This window comes from Podarcis pityusensis, assembly GCF_964106645.2.
Source record: "Podarcis pityusensis genome assembly, chromosome: 3".
In the NCBI taxonomy this organism is placed as follows: domain Eukaryota; kingdom Metazoa; phylum Chordata; class Lepidosauria; order Squamata; family Lacertidae; genus Podarcis; species Podarcis pityusensis.
The window spans coordinates 105196901-105224728 of NC_138026.1; the positions used below are offsets into that span (position 1 = coordinate 105196901).

The 27828-nt window shown below is 46.8% G+C and overlaps 2 protein-coding genes across 7 annotated transcripts in view; both read right to left on the reverse strand.

The window, feature by feature from the left end:
• The window catches only part of RRP36 (ribosomal RNA processing 36), a 34106-nt gene extending 29098 nt beyond the window's left edge, over nt 1-5008 (reverse strand). Inside the window, exon 1 of the mRNA XM_080998180.1 lies at nt 4707-5008. The gene's annotated coding sequence lies outside the window, so the exon portion shown is untranslated. The remainder of the gene's footprint in view (nt 1-4706) is intronic.
• Nucleotides 5009-5209: 201 nt separating this feature from the next.
• LOC308472897 (endothelial PAS domain-containing protein 1-like) overlaps nt 5210-27828 on the reverse strand; it is a 34557-nt gene continuing 11938 nt past the window's right edge. For 3 of the 6 annotated variants that reach the window (XM_080998142.1, XM_080998145.1, XM_080998143.1), the window contains 8 exons: nt 27617-27783; nt 17261-17424; nt 16570-16675; nt 14883-15135; nt 13860-13969; nt 12524-12671; nt 7543-8519; nt 5211-5642 (listed from right to left, as the gene is read on the reverse strand). In XM_080998142.1, coding sequence (XP_080854268.1) covers nt 5611-5642; nt 7543-8519; nt 12524-12671; nt 13860-13969; nt 14883-15135; nt 16570-16675; nt 17261-17424; nt 27617-27783 — 1957 coding nt within the window. In that variant the 3' untranslated portion in view covers nt 5211-5610. Of the gene's footprint in view, nt 5643-7542; nt 8520-12523; nt 12672-13859; nt 13970-14882; nt 15136-16569; nt 16676-17260; nt 17425-21191; nt 21455-21507; nt 21584-27616; nt 27784-27828 lie in introns of those variants that run through there. The other 3 variants (XM_080998141.1, XM_080998144.1, XM_080998146.1) reach the window with 3 other exon arrangements.

Sequence of the window (27828 nt, forward strand, 5' to 3'; positions counted from 1 at the left end):
AGCTACTCATTAGGCCTCAATGGATGCTGCCTTCTGTCTGGTGCTTTACAAAGTTGGGTGCCTATATCTGCTCTAAAGAGATGACCCACTAAAATGATTATATTCCTTGGCAAGAAATGCAATGGAATAGAAACTACCATTAGAGGCTTTGAGGAAAATTCCTACTCCGTTTTGTCCAGAGCTCCTGATGTTCTCAAAATTCTGCACAGGAAAAGCCTTCAATAATGCAACATACTAGGTTTAATCCTAAAACATTCTGCTGGGCTGGGTCTGGCCCAGGACTTACAATGCAGTCCTATACATGTTTATTTGGACATAATTCTGACTAACTTCAATGGGTGATTGGGTTTAGAATTTCAGTACAATATACGGCCATGGAAAAAGAGTGCTCTAGTCGTTCTTTGGCATTTCATTGACAGCAAATAGCAAAAAGCAACAGAGGAACATCTGGCACCTTAAAGATTAACATTTTTGGCACAATTTTTTGAAACCTGGATCCCATAACCTTTTGCAGCAACTAGGAGAGTTACTCAGTTGGTTCCTTTGCAGCAGAGATGGAGAACCTTTGACCCTCCAGATGTTCTTGGACTACAGCTCCCATCATCCCTGCTCACTGGTCATTCTGGTTGCAATCCAACATCATCTGGAGTGCCATAGGTTTCCCATCCCTGTTTTATATCTTTTATCTCAGCTCTACCAGATCCAAGTGGGGAGGGGGAACTTAGTCTATGTCAAAGGTCAGAAACCTTTTTCAGCCATGGGCCAGTCCACCATCCTTCAGATCACGTGGTGGGCCGGACTATATATTTGGGGGGGGGGGGAATGAACGAATTCCTATGCCTCACAAATAACCCAGAGATGCATTTTTTAAAAAGGACACATTCTACTCATGTAAAAACATACTGATTCCTGGACCATCCACGAGCCGGATTTAGAAGGCGACTGGGCCGGATCCGGATCCGGACCCCGGGCCTTAGGTTGCCTATTCCTGGTCTATGTGCTTGCTTCCCAAATGGCTGGTGCTGGGGGAGGAAACAAATCCAGCCTAATCCCATGATCTATTTACATATTTAGTTAAGCAGTATTTTTTTCCTCTGCTTTTCCTGCCATTCCTCTGTCCTGGAACCTACATGATTTCAATATGGTCTCCCCTCTAGGCACTGACCAGGCACAGAACTTAGCTTTAGCAAGGTGATGGCCTCATGTGTCTTTACACCATACCTCCAAAACTTGACTCATAATTAACTGCATGCAGGACCAGTTAGCCTTTTTCTGTTAAAGTCTATTTTCCAGAGGTCTTGTGTTTGGTAGAGATCTTAGGGAAGCTGAGGAAGAGCATTTGCTCTACACCTGTTTCCCACCCTGCCCATATTCAGAAGTCCTTAAAAGCGTATCACGGGATGGTCCCAGAGCAATTAAATTCTAGTAGACAAATTCACAGTAGACAGTTACATGACTATGTATTCCATATTTGGAAATGGCATTTAGTACTAATGTTTATCAGAAGCGGGAAGCAAAGCAATGGAGCAAGGGTGTCATCTCCATCCTGCACCAGACCCTGGACCCAATGGGTTTTGCTCTGATCCAAAAAGGCAACTCCCATACTCTTTGTTGCTCACTCATCGCATTCCACGCAGCTAGGATGTGGGGTGTTTTATGAGACAGAAATGTGGCACACAGAAGCAAGAGACCCTTTTAAATTGCTTATGAAAGTGTGGGTTGGAGTAGAACTCCGAGGAGGGCAATAAAGGATGTCCCTTCTTCAAGTCACAAAGACATTGGATTAAATATACAATGTTTTGAGGGTCCAAGATAGAGAGATGCCCTAGGGTCGCCACTTTCAGAAAATGGATTTTGTAACTTTACTACCAGACAGAAATCAAAAGGTAAGCTTTACAGCCAATAGCAATTAACAGTTAAACTGTATTGCTAACCTGTTATGAGGCTAATAAAGGAACAGGGCTAGTACCTGTAAGAAAGTGCCAAATCTAATGTACATGGTGTTGTCTTTGGATTTTTAGCAAGCGTACCATTTCAGATCTTCCGCTCAATCAAAATGCAGAGGTCAGGGCTAGAGGTGACATTTAGGGTGGTGTGAAAATGCAGCCCCCTTCCTCATGTGGTGAAAATGACTTAAGGGGACCAATAACTGAAATAAATCTAATGGGGAGACAGAGCTGGGTGCCATAAGCACATCAATGACAGCAAACCTCAGAACTCTAGATGACCTCTCACTTAGTGGTTTAATGTAGCTTGAAAAACAGTTTAAGGGTGAAGTGAGATATATGCCATTAATGTTCCTTCTGCAGTAAGTTATAGATCCATGTAAGGGAATCTATTCTGTGAAGCGCATGGTAAGAAAACCACAGCTGGATTGGACGGTCTAATGCAAGGGTGTGTGGGGTGGTTATTGTTTTATTGCTCCTTTTTTTACTATTATTTGTGCTTTTATCTTGTGCTTTTATATTGTGAACCATCCTGAGATCTTTTGATGAAGGGCAGTATATAAATCAATCAATCAATCAATCAAACAAACAAACAAACAAACAAATGATGAATAAATAACTACTAGTGGATCTCTGGGTGACTTGAAGTAGATCACAAAGGATCTACTTGTACTTGATGCAGATCCTAACAATACCTTCCTTTCCCCCACACCACCCCAGTGAAACAAATTACTGTATTTTTCGCTCCATAGGACGCACTTTTTCCCCTCCAAAAATGAAGGGGAAATGTGTGTGCGTCCTATGGAGCGAATGCAGGCTTTCGCTGAAGCCTGGAGAGCGAGAGGCATCGGTGCGCACCGACCCCTCTCGCTCTCCAGGCTTCAGGAAGCTATCCGCAAGCCTTGCAAGCCCGGTGGGAGTTCCCGCGGGCTCACAAGGCTTGCAGGCAGCAGCCTGCAGCCCCGGCGAGTGTCCGCAAGCCTTGCGCGCCCGGCAGGAGGTCCCGCCGAGCGCGCGAGGCTTCGGGCGAGTGTCCGCAAGCCTTGCGTGCCCAGCAGGAGGTCCCGCCGAGCGCGCGAGGCTTGGGGCAGCAGCCTGTCGCCCGAAGCACAGGGAGCCCTCCGGAGGGCTCCCCGTGCTTCGGGCGAGTGTCTGCAAGCCTTGCGCGCCCGGCAAGAGGTCCTGCCGAGCGCGCGAGGCTTCGGGCGGCAGCTTGTCGCCCGAAGCACGGGGAGCCCTCCAGAGGGCTCCCCGTGCTTCGGGCGAGTGTCCGCAAGCCTTGCGCGTCCGGCAGGAGGTCCCGCCGTGCGCGCGAGGCTTGGGGCATCAGCCTATCGCCCGAAGCACAGGGAGCCCTCCGGAGGCGAGTGTCCGCAAGCCTTGCGCGCCCGGCAGGAGGTCCCGCCGAGCGCGCGAGGCTTGGGGCAGCAGCCTGTCGCCCGAAGCACGGGGAGCCCTCCGGAGGGCTCCCCGTGCTTCGGGGGAGTGTCTGCAAGCCTTGCACGCCCGGCAGGAGGTCCCGCCGAGCGCGCGAGGCTTGGGGCGGCAGCCTGTCGCCCGAAGCACGGGGAGCCCTCCGGAGGGCTCCCCGTGCTTCGGGGGAGTGTCTGCAAGCCTTGCGCGCCCGGCAGGAGGTCCCGCCGAGCACGCGAGGCTTGGGGCGGTAGCCTGCAGCCCGAAGCAAGCGAGGCTTGGGGCGGCAGCCGCGGCGGGGGGGGGGGGGAATAATTTTTTTTATTCATTTCCCCCCCCAAAAAACGAGGTGCGTCCTATGGGCCGGTGCGCCCTATAGAACGAAAAATACGGTAAGTGCTGATAGGAGGCTGGGGGAAGAGAATGAAGGCTGGATTTTGCCTGGAAGGAATATCAGCTTATTTCTGGCACTAAAAACAAATTCCAGGATTGAGAAGCACCCAGAGTTGTCCTGATCATTACTTCTAAGTGTACGAACACCACACTTTCTAGGCAACTGTTCTGCACATGGCTCCAGCCGACAGACCTCAGGGTTCTGGAAAAAAGAAAGTGGATCCCAAGGATAAAGCCCTCCCACTTGCAATCTAATTACATCAACTGCCCTCAGGTAGGCCAGGAGGAGTAAGCCTCCCATTGTCCACTCCCCGGCCCCAACACCTACTATTCCAGAGATAGACTGCCCCTGCCCCTGGAGGTTCCATTTAGCTTTGATAGCCCTTCTCACCTGCCTGCCACAAAAAAGCAGTTAAGTCACCCGGCCCAAAGGCATTTTCTGGGTCTGCCCCACAGCTCCAGAACCCATTGCCAACTGGTGACCTGGTTAACTTGGGACCAACAGGCCCCTTGGGAAAACTTTGGAAACCCACCTGCCCCGTCGGCCTTTCCTACTACGGCGTTTCCATTCTGCTACCGTGTTCTCTCACCGTTGGTGGGTGGCTGTTTATCATTACACTCTGTTGCTCGTTGTTTTCGGGCCGGGTGTTTATGTTTTATTACAGCTGGGGGGTGTTTAAAATTCTCAATAAACTGCTTGCAACTGGGGCACTGTATTTCATCGCGAGGGTTTTCAGCTCTGAAAAAGGCAACCTATAACAATCTCTAAATCGGTAGAACAGACTCTTAATCCCGGGGCTGTGGGTTCGAGCCCCACGTGGGGCAACATAAATAAATAAATAAATTCCTGCAATGGCAAGGGGCTGGACTAGATGACCCTCGTGCGGCCCCTTCCCAACTCTACGATTCTATGAAACGGGGGGGAAATATATAGATATATATGAATGAACCGACCTGCAGTCCTGTTGGGCACGTGGCAGGCAAGGGGCTTTCCTCCACTGCTTCCCCCCTCCTCCTTGAGCTTACAAGGCCCCAAACAAACCCCGCTCTCTGGTCACCGGTCCTTCCCGCCTCGCACACTGCCTCGGGGGTGCGGCGTTGCGGGGTCAGGACTCGAGGAGGCTGGAAGGGGAGGACGGGCCGCAAACCCGGAAGAGGAAGGTCGCGCGAGCAGCCGCCGCCGGGCCGGAGCTCCACCTGCCGCTGACGCGCCGCCTCCGCTCCACGCCCCCCGCCCCCGCCAGGCCTCGCTCGGCTGCTCCCAGCGCCACTACAGCCCCGCTTGCAGGCCGCGGCCCCACAGCGCTTTCCCGTATCCTGGCAACGGGGGAGGACAGCGTCACAAAGGGCGGGATGCGCATGCGCGCGGGAAGGCTCGGGCCAGGGCCCGCCTCCCCTGTGGCGTCACGAATAAACCAACGAGAGAACAAAAGGCCCAAGGGAGTTTTTTTTTTCTTTTATTGTTGATAAGCGCGCTGCAGCGCCCCCTAGAGGGCGGTCGCATTCCTTGCGTCGTAGTAGCTTGTCCTCCACTGTCCACATCAGAAGGTGGTTGAGTTCCACTGGCAGTGTGCCTGGTCACTTTCTTATGTGGTCTCATGCCTCAGGCCAATCCCATTCTCCACAGACCCTCCAATTTTTCCTGTTTTCCAGGATTTTCAGGAGCCGTCCTAGGTTTCTGATTTGATCCCAGAATGTCCAGCTTCTCCTTAGGAAATATTGCAGAAATATTGGGAGGATATGGTTGGCCATCCCCATTTCACTGGAGAAATGTTGAAGGATAGGTCTCCACCGCCAGGTTATCTGCCAACACGGGCTCTCATTTCTAAAGTCAGTCATGGGGGCAACCAGGGCACGTTCAGCAGAACATGGCCTCTTCTGGAAAGACACCTGCAGGAAGGAAGGATGTAGGAGTTAAGAGAGAAGAAACGCTGGTGCACCCACAGCAGCACAACCAGACACCTTCATCTGCCCCAGCTGCAACAAAACATGTCTCTCCCGTATCGGTCTCTACAGCCACAGCAGGCACTGTAACTCTCCAACGGTGTGACCCCCAAACACACACTCCTTCATAGTCCCCTGAGACAGACGGGTGCCAACAACAGCAAGGCTGATGCTTTTTCACATCATACTCATTACAGCTTTCCAACATGTTGACTTCACCCCCAAAGGTGCATGTGCCCCTCCATTGTGTCCCGAGAGAGATGGCAACAACAAGAAGGAGGGACATTGTTCAAATTAGATGGGGTGGAAGCTCGTTTGCCCTTTATTTTCATATATGGGAACTCTGGCCTGCTGCAATTCCCACTTGTTGGCTGTGCTAGCTAGGAGCGATGGAGCCAACCCTGCTTCAGCTACTGTGTTTAGGAAGCTGTAGCAGGCCTGATTTGGCTATAAATTGGGGGCAGGGGAGTCAAGGGCTGTGGCTTGTAAATAGGTAAGAATAGAAGAGCCTGGTTGCTGGATCTGACCAAAGGCCTGGCATCTAGCCCAGAATCCTGTTTTCGGAGTGGCTTGCGTTGTGGTGTTCCCTCCCAGCAATTCATCACACTGACTACTTCTTGGTTATGGTTTGATATATATATTATTTTCAAGCTGATTATTTGTAAATTTTGGATGACATTCTAACCACTAATAATAATACATTTACTACATTTATTAGCCATGTGTTGCAGCTGTATTTGAGCAGATTATTCTGTATGGCAACATGGATTTGTGAAAGCAAGGCCTGGCTGTAACAATACTCTTGTTACCTGCCTTTTGCAGGTGTTATCTATTTATTTCAATTTATTACTTATTCAAAGGCATGCTGTTCACTCGAGGTAGAACATAGCCATTGTGGCTGTTATGTACTGAAGTTCTCACCCTGGGCCAGCAGGGGGATACTGTAGATAGTTATGCAAATGAAGGATTGAAAGTGACGTTCAATGATTGGATAGTTTTAGAAAGTTGCTACAGTAACGTTGTACTGGAGCTCTATATAAGCAGGCTGACTGAGCCCTTCTGCTCAGTTCTGTTCTGGCCTCTGAATAAAGAAGAGCTGTTTGAAGAATTGCTGTGTCGTCTGATATTTTCACCCACAACTTAACAGTGGCTAGTAGCCTTATCCTCCTTGAAAGTGGCAAATCCTCTTTTAAAGCCAGTCAGTCATGGGTTGCAGGTCATCATCCCAGGATTGTATAAATATCTTTACATATATACCCTGTTTTAAGGCCACTCCAGGCATTATGGAGGTCCTACTTCTGGCATGAAGACAGTACTGCCCATTTTTATTCCCGCCAGGAAAGCTCTCCATAAACCCTTCATCTCAGTATGGATTCATACGGGCCAAGCATGCAGTAGCTGCTATAACGTTTACGGAGAGATGGTTGTAAACTTCAGGCAGGTAGTGCTTCTCAGTGGTTTGGGGCATTGTAATTTTGGTCTTGCCATATGACTGGACACTGAAAATTTCACATGTTGAATGCCACCACGACAAAAACTTTTAAAGCAGCAGCCATGTAGTTTATTATTCCGCCCTGCATCAAACCTGAGTTGAGGTGAATTCAGGATTGTACTGGCCGCAGTTACTTTATTTCAGAGATGCAGAACATACGGTCCTTCAAACTGATAAAGACAAATTCTTGGGGTGCACTATTTAACCCAATAATTGGTCTTTCTCAAGATGTCCCTGGACTCTAGCTCCCATGAGCTGTAGTCCAGGAACGTCTGGAGGGGCATGGGTTCTGCACCCCTGCTTTATTGGTTCTTTATAAACTGTAACATTATGTTGAAGAAGGGCAAGCAGTACCTTGCTGAAATACAGTATGGAATCTCCCATCCCACTGGGAGTCAGGCACATGGGTACCGGGTGATGCAGAGGAAGACAAAGAATGCAAGAAGAGGCACTGGTCAAGGCAAGGAGTTACATCTGTTTGAGGAGTCTGGGTTAAGGAAGCCCGTGGCTCAGCGTTTAATGCGTGAAAACTGCTTTCTGATCCAAGCTCAGAAGTGAGCGGGTTTAAGTGGTTAGGGTCTAGGAAGCTGTTTAAGATGCTGGCGATGACATCTTCATCCACAGAGAGATCCTCAGGGAAATCTAGAGCTCCATTAGTCCCCAAACCCTGCCTTGGTATCATGTGAGTGTCCTCAGCAGACTGTCTGGTCCACAAGGAAATGCTGGGAGACTTCTGAGGTGCTTGCTTTGCGTATTGAGAGAAGATTTCAGCCAGGGAGTGGATTTGTCCCGCCAGCATGCTGATGGCCCATCTGTCAGGGTCAGGGCTTGTACCTGTTGTTGGGAACATGCCTATGGATGGCCCTCCTTCAAATAATGGAGAAATGTCTACAGGAGGGCTGCTGTCAGGAGGAACTGCATTTCCAGGGGAGCAGAGCACATAAGGGTTCATGGAGGGCAGCCTGTTGGCATTGTCTAGGCTGGAGAGACTTTGGGGCCCACCTGCTGGAAAGAATGGAAGTCCCGTTTCTTGAGGCGGCTGCAGGGTGCCTGCCTCAGCCCGCATGTTAGGGAGAGGGATGTTGGTTGGAAACAGAGACTGGAGGGCAGAAGGAAGCATCTTTTCTTCGCATGCCTCAAGCAGCTGAGAGGGGTTGTACTCATGTGCCTCATCCATGGCTGCCACTGGTTCTTGAGGGAAGAAACTGGCTTCGTTCAGCACTGTCGTCTGCGGCTGTATTTCTCCAGAATTGCATTTAAGATTTGGGATAGCTGGGGAAACAGCTCCACGCTGTGGGTCTTGGTTGCGGAGATAGAGGGCTTCTTCCTCCCTATGCAAGGATACAAAAAGTGTGCATTGAAACAAGCGCTGGATGCCATCATACCAACAGGAAGGTTACTGACACAGGCACTCAAACCAGATTTGGTCCTTCCATGCCACTGTGTAGCATAATCAAAGTATTGTGAGAGCACAAGCGAATGACAACATGAGGGCATTTGCATAGAGGGCATTTTCTAGAATTTGCAAATACAGTGGTACCTCGGGTTAAGAACTTAATTCATTCTGGAGGTCTGTTCTTAACCTGAAACTGTTCTTAACCTGAGGTACCACTTTAGCTAATGGGGCCTCCTGTTGCTGCCGCGTGATTTCTGTTCTCATCCTTGCCAGGAGTTCAGCCTACACTCGAGTAGGAGCTTGGCAGAGACACATGCCCGACTGGCATGTTCCCTCCCTCATGGTCAATCGTTCGGGAGCTTCATAAGCTTTCTTCTGCCCAAACATCACAGCGACCGATGCCTACCAACACCGGCACACTTATGGATCCGCAGAATTTGTGTATCATGCGTGACAAGCCTCAGCAACTCAGCATTTTGGCTAATCTACTTTATTTACATATAAACACACACGGAGCACTGCAACATGGCTCCCTCTTTCTCTAGCATCAGACAGCAAAAGGGGGGGGGGGACAAAGGACAATAGTCCCACGTCATGGAACACAGTAACACAAACATCCTGTCTCCGTCACTTCCCACTCTATGGAGTCAAAACATATACCGTCATGTGAAAGACAACAACACCATGACTGCAAGCATGGATCAGGAATTCTAACAATCCTGAAGCAAAGTTCTTAACCTGAGGTACTATTTCTGGGTTATCAGAGTCTGTAACCTGAAGCGTCTGTAACCCGAGGTACCACTGTATTGCTAACGTAGTACAGAAAGCAGAAGGCGTCGTTTGCAACACCAATGTACGTTGGAGCCAATTCAGATTTGCAGACATAGGAAATTGGGAAAGGGGGAGATGAAGAGTTAAACAAGAACCAGAATGTTCCTTTTTCCTAGCGCAGGGGTCTGCAACCCACGGCTCCGGAGCCGCATGTGGCTCTTTTACACCTTTGCTGTGGCTCCGGGGTGGATACTAGCGAGGGGAGGAGGCGCATTGTGCGCCCTGACACTCCCCACTGTGGCGGGCGCTGTACTGGCTGTGACGTTGCATGGGGGCGGTGCGTGCGTTAGTCACGCACCGTCCCGACGTCACCTTCCCGCCCGCCCGCCCGCCCGCTACATTGTAAGGGGCATGTACGCTGGTCACTGTTTTGAAGGGGAGTGAAGAACACACACACACACAAAAAGGTAACTTGTTAATTTAACGTTTATTTCTATGAGGAGGAGTAATTCTGAGGGGTCAAACAAAGAAATAATAAAAAAAAGTGACAAAAAAGTTATTTTTATAACGACAAGTTTTGCGGCTCCCAGTCTTTTTCCCTTCGGAAATGGGTTCAAGTGGCTTTTTTTGTCTTAAAGGTTGCGGACCCCTGTCCTAGCGCTTTTCATCAAGGCTGCCTCCAGACCTTTGGGGGGGGGCGGTGATTTAAGTGCATACAGAAAATTTAGGTTTGTACAATTAAAATGCTCTGCTGCCCTAGCACAGCGAATTCACTTTGAAAAAGGAAAAAAAAGAGGATTTTTTGTAGTTAGGAAAGTGACATGGAAATGCACTGAAAAGTGGAAGATGAATGAATGATTCACAGGAAGATATATAAACACCCCGCAAGCAAACCAGGATGAATGCTCAATAAAGCCTAGATCTAACCAAACCTCTGCATAAGCTTTGTGCAAGAAAATCAGGATAAATGCTCAATAAGCAGGTTGTCTGGAGGAGCACTTTTTTCATCTTTTGTTGTATGGTGTAGTGGTTAAGAGCGGTAGTATCCTAATCTGGGGAACCGGGTTTGCGTCTCCGCTCCTCCACATGCAGCTGCTGGGTGACCTTGGGCCAGTCACACTTCTTTGAAGTCTCTCAGCCCCACTCACCTCACAGAGTGTTTGTTGTGGGGGAGGAAGGGAAAGGAGAATGTTAGCCGCTTTGAGACTCCTGAAGAGGAGTGAAAGGCGGGATATCAAATCCAAACTCTTCTTCTTCTTCTTCTATGCTACAAGTGGAAATGCAGTCGACTTTTCAAACTGCTATCCTTGCTGCTTTTCCTTTCTGTGTACAGTGGTACCTCGGGTTAAGTACTTAATTCATTCCGGAGGTCCGTTCTTAACCTGAAACTGTTCTTAACCTGAAGCACCACTTTAGCTAATGGGGCCTCCTGCTGCTGCCACGTCGCAGGAGCACGATTTCTGTTCTCATCCTGAAGCAAAGTTCTTAACCCAAGGTACCATTTCTGGGTTAGCGGAGTCTGTAACCTGAAGCGTATGTAACCTGAGGTACCACTGTACATCCAGCTATATTCTGTCCATTGCATTCCATAAGCGCAGGGAAGGGAAAGCACAAGTTGCCTTAACAGCAATTTTAAAAAAACACCCCAAAGACATTATTTCAGCAATCTTTTTAAAAGTCGAATGATGTAACATGTTCTAAAGCGCTATTGCCCAATTATTTTCAAGAAAACCTCTTTAAAACTAGGGCATGTCTCCAACTACTATCGGAACGAATCCATTCAAATCCATGGATTTTACTTTAGTCACACCCATTAATTACAAGGGGTCTAACCTGTTGTGAGTCAGTTGAGTACAACCCTGTGTTACGGCAAAGAAGACATAAACTGTGCTACTGTTCTGAGTTCTTTTTTCAAACTTAGATTATGAGAAAAGTCAGAAGAGCCGTGGGGAGAAGAGGACGGCAATGACTGGGTCCCCATCTCATGGTCATGCAATGCATTTTATGTGGAGCTATGCTTGAGGATGCTCTGGAGGCTGCAACTGGTGCACAGGACAGCAGCGAGGCTGCTTGTGTAGACAAACTACTGCCAGCATATATATCACTTTCCTTGTGGGATTTGCACTGGCTTCCAAGCTGCTACTCAGTGAAATTCAAGGTGTTGGTACTAACACATAAGGTCTATACAGGACCGGGTTACTAGAGAAACTTCCTAATCTCTTATATACCCAGTAGGTCACTACAATCTGTGGGAGAGCTTTTCCTGCAAGTTCCAAAGATCTCAGAAGCCCTCTCCAAAGTAACTTGGAGCAGGGCTTTTAGTGTGACTGCCCCAGTTCTGTGGAATAGCATTCCAGTTGAAATCTGGCAGCCAGCCACCATCTGTGCTTTCTGGAAATGAAGGAAGACATTTTTGTTCCAAGCGGTTTTCCCAGGCGGATGAATGGGTGTTGGCCCGGTCTATTTTGTTTTAGTTTAGTTTTAAATATATCTGCAGTTTTAAATGTGTTTATTATACATCACATCAAGATAATGATGTAGAATGCAAATAATAATAATTCACAGAACCATAGAATTGTAGAGTTGAAAGGGACCCCAAGGGTCATCTAGTCCAACCCCCTGCAATGCAGGAATCTCAGCTAAAGCATCCATGAAAGATGGCTACCCAACCTCTGCTTATAAACCTCCAAGGAAGGAGAGTCCGCGACCTCCCAAGGGAGTCAGTTCCACTGCAACATAATTTAAAATGAAGGAAGCACCTTAGTTGGGAATTGCCCTCGAATATTACTGGGACACAGGTGATGCTGTGGTCTAAACCACAGAGCCTAGAGCTTGCCGATCAGAAGGTCAGCAGTTCGAATCCCCTTGACGGGGTGAGCTCCCATTGCTCTGTCCCAGCTCCTGCCAACCTAGCAGTTCGAAAGCACGTCAAGTGCAAGTAGATAAATAGGTACCGCTCCAGCGGGAAGGTAAACGGCATTTCCGTGCACTGTTCTGGTTCGCCAGAAGCGGCTTAGTCATGCTGGCCACATGACCCGGAAGCTGTACGCCGGCTCCCTCGGCCAATAAAGCGAGATGAGCGCCGCAACCCCAGAGTCGGCCATGACTGGACCCAATGGTCAGGGGTCCCTTTACCTTTACTATTACCTATGCAGGGAATGTCTTTACCTGAGAATGTGGTTGGTGCAAGTGATCAGCTCTCCTCCCTTTCCATTCTCCCTTATCGCAAGAACTCGCACCCAAGCCCAACTCAGGTCCTTGCAGAGTAGACGGACTACCGTGTGCCGAATGTGTCTCCCAGAATCGTGCACTGAAACTGCAAAAATAAGAAAGGGTTATTTGTTTAAACATAGGCACATAGAACGCCTGGTAACTGGAAGAACAGCAGTCAACTGAGCTGAAATTACGTATTGCCACTGTTCTATATTGACAAGTTTGCAAAGCAGTTATGCCAACATAATCCTGAGTCCCAAAGGCCAGCTGAAACAAGTAAGCCAGCTGTGGCTCTGGTCCATGGACCCAATTAGATTATAAGAAGAGCTCTGCTGGATCGGGGCAATGGCCCATCAAGTCCAACATCCTGTTCTCATAGTGGTCAACCATATGACTAGGAAAACTGCAAGTAGGACAACAGCACCCTCCCCTGCATTTCCCAGCAATCAGTATTCAGAAGCATTCTGTGTCCAACAGTGGAGATAGAATCATATAGCCATCAGGATTAGCAAACAATTGATAGCCTTATTTTCCATGACTTTATTTAATCCTCTTTTAAAGCCATTCAAATCTGGCAGAGGCTGGATGGCTACCTATCACAGGTACATTGTCACATGAGATTTGCTGCCAGTATCGAGGCTACCTGACCCTTGCAGTCTCTTAAAATTAAGGTGGCTAGCTGCATAACAACCCTCTTCTACAAAAGTATTGAACATGCAGGCACCCTGTACTCTTTCCCCACCTCTTCTCTAACCACCCTACTCCAAATTCCATTAGTACAGTGGACGCACGTTTGCAACCTGCAGCGGCGCATCTGCGCACATGCAGGTTGAGATTTGGCGCATCTGTGCATGCGCAAAGCACAATTTAGCACTTCTGCGCATGCGCAACCACCAAAACCCGGAAGTAACCCGTTCTGGTACCTCCAGGTTTCGGCAGTCTGCAACCTGAAAAAACGCAACCTGAAGTGTCTGTAACCCGAGGTATGACTGTATATGTCTATACAACACCCTGCAAGTTAGGCCAGCTATTTCACCAAATCATAGATGAGAGCTGAGTCTAAAAAAATAGTGGCCAGCTTGTTTAATACTATGCGGTGAGAGCACTCCAATGGTGCAAGCCTATGGATGTTTACTTAGAAGTAGACCCCAATGTTTTCAGTAGGGTTTACTTCCGTAGGGATGTGCGTAGGAATGCTCCCATGATTCTCTGAGTGATGCCATGACTGTTAAAGAGGTGTGGATGTTGCTTCCATCTTCCTAGTCATTCTTGTCTCAGGTGCAACACTCACTCAGAGTCCTGTGAATCTCTACAGCTCTTCCAGTATCTTCAGGATGCAGGAGACGGTACCAAGACTGTCCAACCAGCTCTTCCTTTTGATAACCAAGATGGTAAATAACGCTTGAGGGGGAGAAAACAGGGAAGAGTTTAATCAATATGAAATATACTCGGAGTTGAGTGTGGATTTCATGCTCTTTATTCAGCTCATAGTAGCGAGGAATGAATGTTCCCCCCAAATATCTGCTTTATATACATTATTTACACAATGGGCCACACGTGATTGGCTAATTCCTATAGGCCAATCAGGTTGCAGATTCACTTCCACCTGGAGCTGGATTGGGTGGCTTCTGCGGACCAATCATACTGCTGCATTGTTCTAGGACCAATCAGACTGCTGCATTTTGGATCCTATTCAACTCAGTACATAACATATCTCCATCATTAAGTGGGAAAGAAAGCACAATAGGCAACAACAGAACTTTTGTGCCAAGCAAACACCACTGCCTAGAATAAGATTGCCAACTTATTTGTTTACTGGCCTCTGCTCCTGTGCTTATACAGGTAAGTGTGATTCTGCCCAAGCCCGGCCACCAAAAGCTCTGGCAGCAGTCGATTTCCATGAAAATCTTCACCTGCTAGTGACTGCAGATCAAAACACAGGAACAGAGGGCAGGTTTTATTTTCTGGTCATTTGGCAACTCAATCCGTTTGTAGAATGCTGTCACTGTGTGATGCATCCCTCTCCATCACTACTGACTTTCAGGAACAATTGAAAAACATTTCTTTTACCCCGGTGTTCGATGCCTGGAAACTGCTGCTCCTGGCAACCCTGAAATCAATGGCTGATAGAATGTTTTTAACTGGTCTTATAATGCTTCAAAAAATGTTTTGTTTGTTTTTAAAATTGATGTGCTTGTCACCCTGGGTTCCTTTGGCTTCGGGAGGAAGGGCAGGATATAAATTGAATAAATTATATCATAAATAATATCCATACTGGCCCTACTAAACTGCTCAAATAGTGGATTTTTCTTACTTGTCAGTCATCTCCACGATCTTCATATCCAGTGTGTGCTGGCTCTGGAATGAGGAGTCCTTGGAAGCCCCATCTACATCTTCTGACAGGTGTGTGACAGGAGTACAGAAGGCAACAAAGGTCAAGGCAGGAGAGGAGGAGGTCGACTGCGGGTTGAGCATGAGGAATTTGCCACGCACAGACATCAAACGGTTCCTTCCATACCTCACCCGAAAGGCTCTCAGAGTGCGCATTTCAGTGATGAACTCAATTTCTGCAGCAATTAAAATATAAATAAATCAGGATGCTTAAAGCTCAGAGGCAGATTGAGGTTTGTGAGGGCTGATACTAGGCAGGAACTTGGAGGCGCTCCTCCGATTCCTTTTTGCAATAAGTACACCAACACAAAACTCATTCTCTGTGTAACCCGATTTTAAATCCAGTTCTGTGGTCTAATACAGGGATGGGTGATCTGTGGCTATAGACGCTCCTGGACTACAACTCCCATCATCCCTTGCTATTGGTCTTGCTAGTTAGGGGTGATGGGAACTCTAGTCCATCAACATCTGGAAGGTCCCACATTCACTCTCCCTAGTCTGACAAGATGAAAGAAAATGACTTGTCACCCAATTCCGTGTTGTTTGAGAAGATGCATTTTACACCCAGGTTGCAGTTAGAGTTAAGACCATCTAAAGCAAGAGGAACACGGGGGGCGCTGTAATCTAAACCACTGAGCCTAGGGCTTGCCGATTGGAAGGTCGGAGGTTCGAATCCCTGCGGCGGGGTGAGCTCCCATTGCTCGGTCCCTGCTCCTGCCCACCTAGCAGTTTGAAAGCACGTCAAAGTGCAAGTAGATAAATAGGTACCGATCCGGCGGGAAGGTAAACAGCGTTTCCGTGTGCTGCTCTGGTTCACCAGAAGCGGTTTAGTCATGCTGGCCACATGACCCAGAAGCTGTACGCCGGCTTCCTCGGCCAGTAAAGCGAGATGAGCGCCGCAACCCCAGAGTCATCCACGACTGGACTTAATGGTCAGGGGTCCCTTTACCTTTAAAGCAAGAGTAGACAACCTGTGGCACAGCAGATATTGATGGACTACAACTCCCATAGTCTCTGACATACTGGCTGGGGCTGATGGGAACTGGAGTCCAGGAACATCTGCAGTGTTTCCCCAACTCCTGCCCTAAAGGAATAACTTTTCTTGTTTTAACTTTCCAAGTATGCAAGTAATTTGCTGATGCCTTTCTTTGAGTGCCCCAGAAGTGAGGTGGGTCGTGGAGACCACTGTGACTGACTGTTTATAGAACTTCCTTCTCAACAAGGCTTCACTGGAACCTTCTTTGTTATTTTTCAGATTCCAGGTTAAGCTTTGGTGTTGTTCACCCAGGGTTTTTAGATGCGCTGGCTGATTTGAATTGATCTCAGTATTCTGTTGTTCTATTGTGGCTTTAATGGATGTTTGTTTTTATTGTATTTGTGTGCGACTCTAAACTACCCTGAAATCAATTGATAAAAGGTGGAATATATTTCTTTTTCTAGACAAGAAACAAAGAACAAAAAAAAGAAAGGAAACTTTGCTTTTCACATTAAAGGAATATATGAAATCGGACGCTGATGTTTATTTCTTCAGCATACCATGCTAACCAGCTGAGATGATGCTGTGTAACATAAATATTAATTATCCCCCAGCTGCAAAGATCTGTCCTTACCAGTGCCTGGATGCTGCTGGGCAAAACCAAGTTTCTCCTGGACAATCCCGCTTGCTGGGCTGTTCAAGAGGTCAAAGATGGAGTCAGTGTGGGCTAAGAGTTCTACCTGCAAGAAGAGTATGAGAAATCATAGCAGCCAATGAATGACGACAGGCAACTTGTTTAGCATGTAGCTGTGTGCCATGATATTTTTAAAGTGAAACCTTGAGGACTATCAACTTTTGAAGGAGAAGTGTGACCTTAAATATTCTAACAAAAGCTTTAGGAGTTGTAAGCGAAATTGCCTTTTTTGACCTACTTGCACACCATAGCATTTCATGCCACAGACGTTTCCCACTGCAAATGTTAGCATGTTTTGCAGGTTGACAAATTTCAGCCCCAATCCTTCTTGCCTCCCATTGAAAGCATTGTAGTGAAAAAGGTTTGGAAAAAACTCAAATTAGAGCTTGGTGAGAGATAGCTAGCTGAATTCGACAACAGTACTGCATTAGATTAGACCAGGCATAGGCAAACTCGGCCCTCCAGATGTTTTGGGACTACAACTCCCATCATCCCTAGCTAACAGGACCAGTGGTCAGGGATGATGGGAGTTGTAGTCCCAAAACATCTGGAGGGCCAAGTTTGCCTATGCCTGGATTAGACCAAGCAAGGCAAACTTGGCTTCCTCCCACCTGCAATAGCCTGGACTTACCACAGAAAATCCAAGGAAGTGGGACACATTTTCAGAGACGTGAGCCAGTTTGCCATTTGCATTGAAAGCCAGGATGAACCCCGGGAGGGAAAGCAGCAGTTCTGGATCTTTCAGTGCAGCAGAAGTTGCGAGATTAGAGGCTAGTCCCATCGCTTCATGTAAATCTGAGAAAATAAAGAGATAGATTAATTGGTTCTCTGGATCCGCAGAATGAGGCTTCCCATTCATTGGCTAAAGGCTTGCTGCACATCACCTTCCAGCTCCTCCTCTTTTCAGCCCCTGTGTCAGACGAGAGAGCGAGAGAGCCCTGATTTGTGCATAAAGAGGTCACAATCTGTTTGCAGTGTGTTATGCACAGGCTCTCTAGCTTCTGCCTCCCTTGTGAGGCAGAACGACCCAGAGACTTCTTTTGACGCATGGGTAGTGGTGCCACCACCCACCTTTTAATACTTTAGGCCACATACACAATTAAAGCACATTACTTCCCCCAAAGAACTCTGGGACTCGTAGTTTGTTAAGGATGCTGGGAATTGTAGCTCCAATGATGGATGAACTACACTTCCCATAATTCTTTGGGGGAAGCTGCATGCTTTAGATGCGTTCTAAATGTGTGGTGTGTGGACCGCCCACTTCTGAATACAGTGGTACCTCTGGTTACAAACTTAATTCGTTCCGGAGGTCTGTTCTTAACCTGAAACCGTTCTTAACCTGAGGTACCACTTTAGCTAATGGGGCCTCCCGCTGCCGCCACACCACTGGTGCACAATTTCTGTTCTCATCCTGAGGTAAAGTTCTTAACCCGAGGTACTACTTCCAGGTTAGCGGAGTCTGTAACCTGAAATGTTTGTAACCCAAGGTGTTTGTAACCCGAGGTACCACTGTACATGGAAGATTCAAATTTGTGGTGCCGCAAAGAGGAAAGGGCAGACTCAGCCCTACCATTAGGCAGTATGAGGTGACTGCCTCAGGCAGCAACCGCCTCAGGCAGCAACAACCCCCTGGTTGTTCGTCTTACAGCCCCTGGCCATCTTGCTCTGTTGGAGGACAGAGCTGTATATGCTAGACAACATGCATTCTTCCCACCACACAAAAAACCAGCCTGTTGCCTCAGGAGTTGTGGAGGACTATATCCTACCACCAGCATCAAAATTATTCAACTGCCTGACCAAATTGGTTTTTGTATGTGGGATGCCCTCAGAAGCAGTTTAGTCATGCTGGCCACATGACCCGAAAAGCTGTCTGTGGACAAATGCCAGCTCCCTCGGCCTGAAAGCGAGATGACCACCACACACTTTGGACTGGACTTAACCATCCAGGGGTCCTTTACCTTTTTACCTTTACCTGCCCTCATGTCCTTTGCATCAGGCAGCAAAATATTTTGAGTTAGCCTTATGGAAGAGACAGACTTACAGCCCTGTTAACGTGTTCAAAAGAACACGCAAGGGCTTACCCTATACGATGCATCTTTGTATGTTATTTTCACTATTGTGAAATATCGTCTCACCCCTTATATACCCGACTGAGCTATACAGGTGAGCAACTCTGAGCAACTCTGCAGGTGAGGGCTTACTGCCGATGCCGTCTTATCGGGAGGTCCATTTTGCACAATGTAGGAACGCGCTTACAAGCCCCCCGCCAGACGTTCCTGTTGAATGTGGGGAGTTTGGGGACAGGCGTAACCCAGGCAGACAGAGATGCTGGGGAGGGGGTTGCATGTGTGTGCCTGTTCCCCCTCCCCAGTTTAAGCCCTCATGTGTGCATTCTGTTGAACATACGGATAGGGATTTAGTCCGTTCTTCTTCCATCAGCTCAGTAGCATTAGGCAGGACCGTCGTGTGGGTAAGATTCCCCTAAAGTAAAGCATTGTGGTTCAACTCCAGATTTTTAATTAAAGTACTATTAAAGATTCAGGAGTAAAGTGACGGATGTAATGGGGCATTGCATTAAAATTAAAAGAACAGGGTATTTTCTAACTAAACCTAGACTGGTTTAATATTTAAGTTGCATAGAAGAGCATCAGTATATAGCTCCATCGGTAAGAGCATGACACTTACAGGGTCGTGGATTTGAGCCTGACGTTGGGCAAAAGATTTCTGCATTGCAGGGGGTTGGACTAGAACAGGCTTCCTCGACCTCAACCCTCCAGATGTTTTTGGCCTACAACTCCCATGATCCCTAGCTAGCAGAACCAGTGGTCAGGGATGCTGGGAACTGTAGTCTCAAAACATCTGGAGGGCCAAGGTTGAGGAAGCCCGGACTAGAATATCCTTGTAGTCCCTTCCAACTCTACAATTCTGATTATGACCTAAGCCTAGGTTCCATTTGTAGGCCAGGACAGAGCCCCAGCCCCATTTTTCTTGCAGGTATATTCTGGACGTGCCATTGATGCAATAACAGTGCATTGGTAGCAGATTTATAATGGACTGTCTACACACCATTCCGTTTTGTTAGTTGTTCTGCGATGCTTCCCCAGTGTGTATTTATTTATTTAAAGTACTTATATCCCGCTTTCCCCCAAGTTGGGGTTCAAGCAGTTTACAAACTTTAAAAAAAACCTACACTATAAAATACAAAGGAATAAAAACAAACTAAAAACAGTAATTAAAGTACATCAAAACACATTTAAAGCCAACAATTTAAAAAAGAATTTTGCCAGTGTTATCACTCTATAGTAATCCGAAGCAGCACTTTTGCACTATAGTGGAACAAAGGCAGGACACCTCCCCCTTCCCCACCCCACAAACACCCAGTATAAAAAGTTACAGGGTTTCAGCAGGAAGAAGAGTTTGGATTTGATATCCTGCTTTATCACTACCTGAAGGAGTCTCAAAGCGGCTAACAATCTCCTTTCCCTTCCTCCCCCACAACAAACACTCTGTGAGGTGAGTGGGGCTGAGAGACTTCAGAGAAGTGTGACTGGCCCAAGGTCACCCAGCAGCTGCATGTGGAGGAGCGGAGACGCGAACTCGGTTCACCAGATTACGAGTCCACTGCTCTTAACCACTACACCACACTGGCTCTCACACAGGAAGTAGTGGGACATACACCAGTTTGAAACAAAGCAGTATGTCCACCCCAAAAACGTTTGCAGGCATGAACAGTACTTAAGATGGGATTGCATACAACCAGCCCAATACCATCTTGAGCACAGATAATAACAAATGCACAATAAAAAGGATGTCTAGAGTCGGGGTGTCACAGAGTTTCTCTGGGTCATTGTAGACCCAGAGCTACTTCCAAAACCATGCTATTTTTTAATGTTGCATCTCCAGGAGGTGGCTGGCGGGGGCGTTGGAGGAAGAGGGATCTAATCAAACAGGGTTCTGACTGTATCAAATTTCTCAAGTACACACTGATTGCAATACTTAGCACACAGCCGGTCCTGGAAATTACTTTAAAATGTTTAAGCTGAAGAGGAGGAGTATAGAGCTTACTGTGTGCGTATATCTCCCCCTGTGTTTAATCCACACTTATGGGCAGAAAGGGGGCAATTCACCTGAGTATCTCTCTCTCTCTCTTTTTGCATTTTAAAATGTGTGCTCCCACACTTTTTTTAAAATTTCAGACTATTATGCAATTTCTCGAATAAGGCTAAAAAGTAGAAGGAAAATAAATACATGTGAAAAGCGGAGGAAGGAGGGAAAAACCCCTACGGTGATAAAATGGCACCAAGTGGAAAGGCAGCGTTTTTCAAAATCAATGTTGAAATTTACGCTAAAAGGCTTTTTAATGTAAGTGCTACGGCATGACTACTTTAATAATTAAAAAGGTGGGAATGTGCAAATTAGGTAAAAGGCACAAATGGCGCAAGAGTGGAAAAGTACGAGCGAAGGTATGCTGAAGCATTGAGGCATCGCAATGAGCTCACTTGCTCACTCCGTACAGTATGCCATTGCCCATATCAAAACCACACCTCTTAGGTAAGCTATACCTGTGGAGGTTGTGCCACTGTTGCTAAATAGTGCTGAATGCAGACTGCCTTGACTTAGATGCATAGGCCAAATGTTGTTGTTTTTTTGTTGCAGTTGATTCCCCCTTTTCCCCTGTTGTGCTCCCAGAGTCCAGCAGCAGCCAAGTCTCCACATCAGAGACTGCAGGCTTTGTAGCCAAGAAGCTAGATCAAGTGTAGGGCGCTCTGATTGTCCAACTGACTGAGAACATGAAATGACAGGCTGAGGAACAAAAGCACCCCCAGAAGAACCTCCTGTATCTGTAGGGCCAGAGTGTACAACCTCACAGGCACCTACCCCAGGGCTTTAGGCATCAAATGTCTCCTCTAAGATCTCAGCAGCCCAGCAGCACAGGGAGCGCACCAGGTGTGAGGCTATGGAATGGAGAAGTGCAAATCTCCAGGGCAGAGTGTTGGCCCTTTAGGAATGTCAGGTTAGTTAGTCACAATGGGGTGGAGCCTGAAAGCAAAGGCATTAAAAGGTTCCATGTGCTCGCAACTATTTTTGGAGCAAGCTGTTCACTTGGAGCTCTCCGTGGTCCTGAGATTTCTGACCAGTCTTGCCTCCTTCTCCGTGGATTCTGGTATCAGGCCAGGATGAGAATCGTCCCAGACCTTCCAAAGTTGCTATCCAGCACAGGAAAGATGCTCACTTTTGCACCGATGGAAATTTCTCTCCTGTGCCAAATAGCAATTTTGAGGAAGAGGGTTTTCACTTAGATCATGGTGTGAGAGCAAAGAGTTAAATCTGTTATGGTCCCAATCCTAATCAGGATGCGCAGCACACTGAGTTTTCTGGTGGGGGCAGGGAGATACACATACCTTTAACTATGTATTTTATACAGAGATGCTTGGGGAATTCAGTTTCTGTGAATCCTGAAGGAAAATGACCTTCCCTCAGATGTGAGAACAATTATCCTTTGGATTTCACAACGCTCTGAAATTTGTGATAGGTCTCAGCACAAACAAACTTACTAAAATGTGTTTTAAATGCATATTTTATGATCAAGCCATCTTTAGGCATGTGTGCATTGAGATAAAATACACATATGTATTTAAACAGGAATTTTTGTATGGATTATTAAAAAGAAATTTTGTAGAGTAATGCAGAAATGAGTTGGAAGTGACTCATGCAGAACACATCAAGTGTGAATGCATGCAAAGCTGCCATGGACCTGAAATAGACTGATCCATCCATCCCTCGTTAGTGTCACATGCAGTTTGATGAGCAATATTGACACAGGAGCTTACTGCTTAGGGAGGGAGAGTGGCTTGGGCCAATGCAGAGGAAGAAATCTGGCTCAAAGCATTCCTTTGTGTTAGGCTTCAGGCTGTCAGTATTTTGCAGGAGAGATGCATGTGCACGCTGCAAAATTTACTTTTGTGTAATTAGTTTAGATTAAAGTGCTCTGTCACCTTTTCAGAAAATTAATAGTTTTTTGTGATTAGGAAAGTGATGGGGAAATGCACTGAAAAATAGGGAATGAACGTAAGATTAATGGGAAGACATAAAAACACCTAGTAAGCACACTAGAATTAATGCAGGATGAATGTCCAGTGCCATATAACCCCCCTGCATACAAATCAGAATGAACACTCGGAAAACACTGGATGTAGTCTAACCTCCGCATAAGCTTTGTGCAAGCGAATCAGAATGAAGGCTGAGAAAAAAAGTCACCGGGAGCAGCCCTTAGAAACAGGCAACAGGAGGGGATTTGGCTGCAGATTTTTTTTATCAATGGTTTAATAAGATGGGGATGGGTTGGGGTTAGAAAGGAGGGGATCTTTGGTGGGGAAGTGTTAAGAAAGGTTCAGTGTTTAAATATCTGCAGCCTGGCTCTTAGGTTTTCCTGGAGCAAGAAATAAGGAATTCAGTGCTCCCCTCTCCTCAATCATTCCCCTTTCTACACTCTAACCGGTGTGGAAATTTAAATTGTGAGCCTTCTGAAAAGGAAGGCATTTCTGTACACTCCCATTGCTCACCCTGAACAGTAGCACAAGACAGACTACCATTTTAACAGAGCAAGCCTACACATGTTTACTCAGGAGAAAATCCTACTATATTCAGTGGAGTTTACTACCAGGTAAAAGACTTGGGACGCAAGTGGCGCTGTGGGTTAAACCAGAGCCTAGGACTTGCTGATCAGAAGGTCGGCGGTTCGAATCCCCACGACGGGGTGAGCTCCTGTTGCTCGGTCCCTGCTCCTGCCAACCTAGCAGTTCAAAAGCATGTCAAAGTGCAAGTAGATAAATAGGTACCGCTCTGACAGGAAGGTAAACAGCGTTTCCGTGCGCTGCTCTGGTTCACCAGAAGTGGCTTAGTCATGCTGGCCACATGACCCGGAAGCTGTCTGCGGACAAACGCTGGCTCCCTCGGCCAATAAAGCGAGATGAGCGCCACAACCCCAGAGTTGCCTACGACTGGACCTAATGATCAGTGGTACCTTTACCTTTACCTTAAGAGCGTACAAGATTGCAGCCAAAGGCTGTGTATATGCTTTTAATTAAAAACACTCCCTGCCAAAGAATCCTAGGAACTGTAGTATGTTTAGGATGTGAGAACTATAGCTCTGTGATGGTTAAACCACAGCTCCCAGGGTTCTGGGGTGAGAAACGCACTTCAAATGTTTGGTTTGTACACACCAACATATAACAACAGAATTCTCTACTTGCCTACTCAGAAGTAAGCCCCACTGAGTTCTAAGAGACTTACTCCCAAGTAGGTAAGTGTAGGATTTCAGTCTGAATAACTCAGATTGCATTCCCTCAGCACTTGCTTTCCAGCTCGCTACTTAGTCAGTTTCACTAATCAAGGCTATCACAGCAAATTCCTCTCTCCGCAGAAATCCGTCTCCGTGAGGTTGATTTAGGTCTTTGCTGTTTTCTGCCAAGTGAGCTCCTCCTTCTATGTTATAGATTAGAAGAGAACAACATCTTTCAGGCAATACATTGTGCAGAACAGAACATGCCCGTCTTGGAACATAATTATGGAAGAACAATATCAAGGTCATTGCAGCTTCTTTCACTTTATCGTGTGATCTAATGGCACTGCAAAAAATAAAGCAAAAAATGTTTTTTGGTGTGTTTTTTTTTGTAAAAAATGCAGCTAAAGGGCATGTTAGCTCTTGCACTGATCCTCTCAGGGACAATTCAAAAAGAAAAAGGGAAGACAGGAAAATGTCTTCAGGTAAAATACACCTTAGAGGAGACCATGATGGATAAAGTGTTCCCATTCATAAAGCCAGCTGCTTGCTCACTGTATGCTTACTCTTCGCTACCTCTCCTATATCTCCTTTAAATAGAAATAAGGGTGCAATTAGACATGACAAGGAAGATCCACAACCATAATTTCCTAGAGTTCAGCCACCACCCCACTGGTAGTGGTGAAGGGTCAGGTTGGGGCCATGGCATTTGCGGGGGTGGCTACTTAACCCTTTCCCCTTATACCATTTTCCTGATGAAAACTGCAGTTTCCCCTGTGAGGGGGAAGCAAGAGAAAATGTACCACTGCAGAATGCATGTGTGAACATTTCCAGTCTGAATTCACGGTGGTGGTGTTTATTGTTAACTGATAATAGGGAAAACCAGCTTTTCTGTGCTTTAAGATTATTGTTGCCATTTATTGCTTTATACCCTTTAGTTTTATTAATACAGGAGCAGCTGGTATGGAGGGGTCTGGTGTCTGTGACAGTCCTTGATGCTTCCATGAATGGTGCAGGGGTAAAGGTAGGGGGCGCTCCATAGATGCACTGACAGAGCCAATCAGGTGCATCCAATGAGCTTAGGGAGTCCTGACCTCACCACCACCCTGTCCAATCAGGTGCATCCACCAATGAGCTTAGGAAGTCCTGACCTCACCACCACCCTGTCCAATCAGGTGCAGCCACCAATGAGCTTAGGGAGTCCTGACCTCACCACCACCCTGCCCAATCAGGTGCAGCCACCAATGAGCTTAGGAAGTCCTGACCTCACCACCACCCTGTCCAATCAGGTGCATCCACCAATGAGCTTAGGAAGTCCTGACCTCACCACCACCCTGTCCAATCAGGTGCAGCCACCAATGAGCTTAGGGAGTCCTGACCTCACCACCACCCTGCCCAATCAGGTGCAGCCACCAATGAGCTTAGGGAGTCCTGACCTCACCACCACCCTGTCCAATCAGGTGCATCCACCAATGAGCTTAGGAAGTCCTGACCTCACCACCACCCTGTCCAATCAGGTGCAGCCACCAATGAGCTTTAGGGAGTCCTGACCTCACCACCACCCTGACCTGCCCCATCTTGGTAAGTGTGAGCAATTCCCATGTCCACCCCAGACCTTCCTGTATTAATGGAGCGACTGTTTCAAATGTCTTCTCGTTCTCTGCTCAGATCCCAATATGATTGAGTATTCTTCAACATCAACTTCGTTGGACTGGTCATGTTGTTCGGATGTCTGATTATCATCTTCCAAAGCAACTACTCTATTCGCAGCTTAAGAATGGAAAGCAAAATACCGGTGGACAACAAAAGAGGTTTAAAGACGCTCTCAAGCAAATCTTAAAAAATGTAGTATAAGCACTGATCGCTGGGAAACACTGGCCTGCGAGCGCTCCAGTTGGAGAACAGCCCTTACCCAAGGTGTCATGGAAGCACGAACTCAGGGTGAAAAGGAGAAACGAGCTAAGAGGAAGGCATGTTTGGGAAACCCTCACTGTGATCTACTTCCACCTGGAAATCTACGTCCCCACTGTGGAAGGATGTGTGGATCCAGAATTGGCCTCCACAGTCACTTATGGACTCACTGTTAAGACCATGTTCATGGGAGACAATCTTGCTCGGCTACGAGTGATCGCCAAAGAAGAAAGAAGAAGAGAGTTATAAATATTTTCATAAAAGGAAGTTATAAGCCACCCCTGTGAGCAGATGCAAGCAAACAGATGTGAAAACGCCACAGGGAGATATCTTTGGCATAGTGAACATTGGATAAGACACACGAGGAAGATCGGCACCATCCATTCAAAGCACATTCAACACACATTTAATCCACATGGCTTCCCTCAAATAATCCTGGGAACTGTAGTTTGTAACGGGTTCTGGGGATTGTAGCTCTGTGAGGGGAAAGTGACAGTTCTAGGCCACTTGGGAGGATTCGTGTGTTTGAAATAGGTGCTGAATGTGCTTTAAATTGTGTCATATATACGGTAACTCAGTCTACCCATCTTCTGGAATAGCTTTTGCATGGGAGCAAGCTTGGAGGCTGGCTGCCAACTCATTACTTACAGACCTGTGATTTCCTAAGATTATTCAATCCAATAGTCACTTCTCCTTACCCTACCCTAAATCAAGGTATCATGTCCCCACCACCTTCGTTGCTGTTTTTCAGAATGCATCTTGATAAAGTAAGATTGGTGAGAGGGAGGTCAGCACTGTGACCGCTCGCCACACGTGCAAACATTTTACAGCAGGAATGGGCCACCAACTTGTGCTCCAGATGTCACTGAACCACCTCTCCCACAATCCCTGACCACTGGCGGTGCTGGCTGGGGCTGATGGGAGTCCCAACAACATCTGGGCAGCTACAATTTCCCCACCCTTACTGCAGAAAGAGAATGTGTGTCCCTCTCTAGCAACTGTCCAAGCTTCCTTAGGGAGGCCTACATCACACTGGAGAAACTTGTCCACATTAGACTTCCTGTTTGCCGCGGCCATCGGAAAAGAAGTGTGGAATAGCCCTTAGGGGAATTCTGAGCAGTGTGGGTTTTTTTAGAGGTCTCGCAAGGTGGACATGTGAGAAAATGGAACAGTTTTGGGAACAGATTTATAACAAATTGAAAAAGATATTTAAATACACTTTCCCGAAAAAGCCGGAAGCTTTCTTGCTAGGCTTGATGGGAGAGGAAATAGAAAAAGGTTATTTATGTGTGCTACGACTGCTGCCAGAACTTTGTTAGCCCAAAAATGGAAAGTACCAGAATTACCAACAATACAGTGGCAGACGAAGATGGTTGATTATGCGGAACTAGCAAAACTGACCTGTAGAATCCGAAATCAGGAGGAAGCAAAATTCCAAAAAGATTGGAGTAAATTTATGGAGTACATAAATAATAACTGTTAGAAATCTGAAGACTCTGGCAGGACTGAAATAAATCTTACAATGTAGGTAGGATTGGATACAATAAGAAACTGTGGAAAAGTAACTGACATAAGAAAACCTGTTGAAGGGAGGGAAGGAAGTCCATGCTCAGCAGAGAGTGGGGAAAGAATGTGGGTAAATGATTGTTGAATTTTACTGTATTTTGTTGTTTGTCTTAAATGAAACACCAATAAAAAGCATTTAAAAAAAAGAGAGAAACTTCACCGCATTCTGAGGACATATAAAGTCAGCATTAATCGAAACAATCATCGCAACAGAGGCTTAATATTCACCTGAGGGGAAAAGCTGTGTCTCTCGTATGTAGAAGCAGACAAGAGCCATGGTATGAAGGTATGAGAGGCGCTCCTTCTCTTGCTCCAAGATGGGCAGAAGGGAGCGCAGATTCTGCAGCTCAGCGTTGATCTGATCCCGGCGAGCCTTGGAAGCACCTTTAGTTGACCTGATGACCAAGAGTTGCAAGATATGAGACCACTTGACAGTTTAC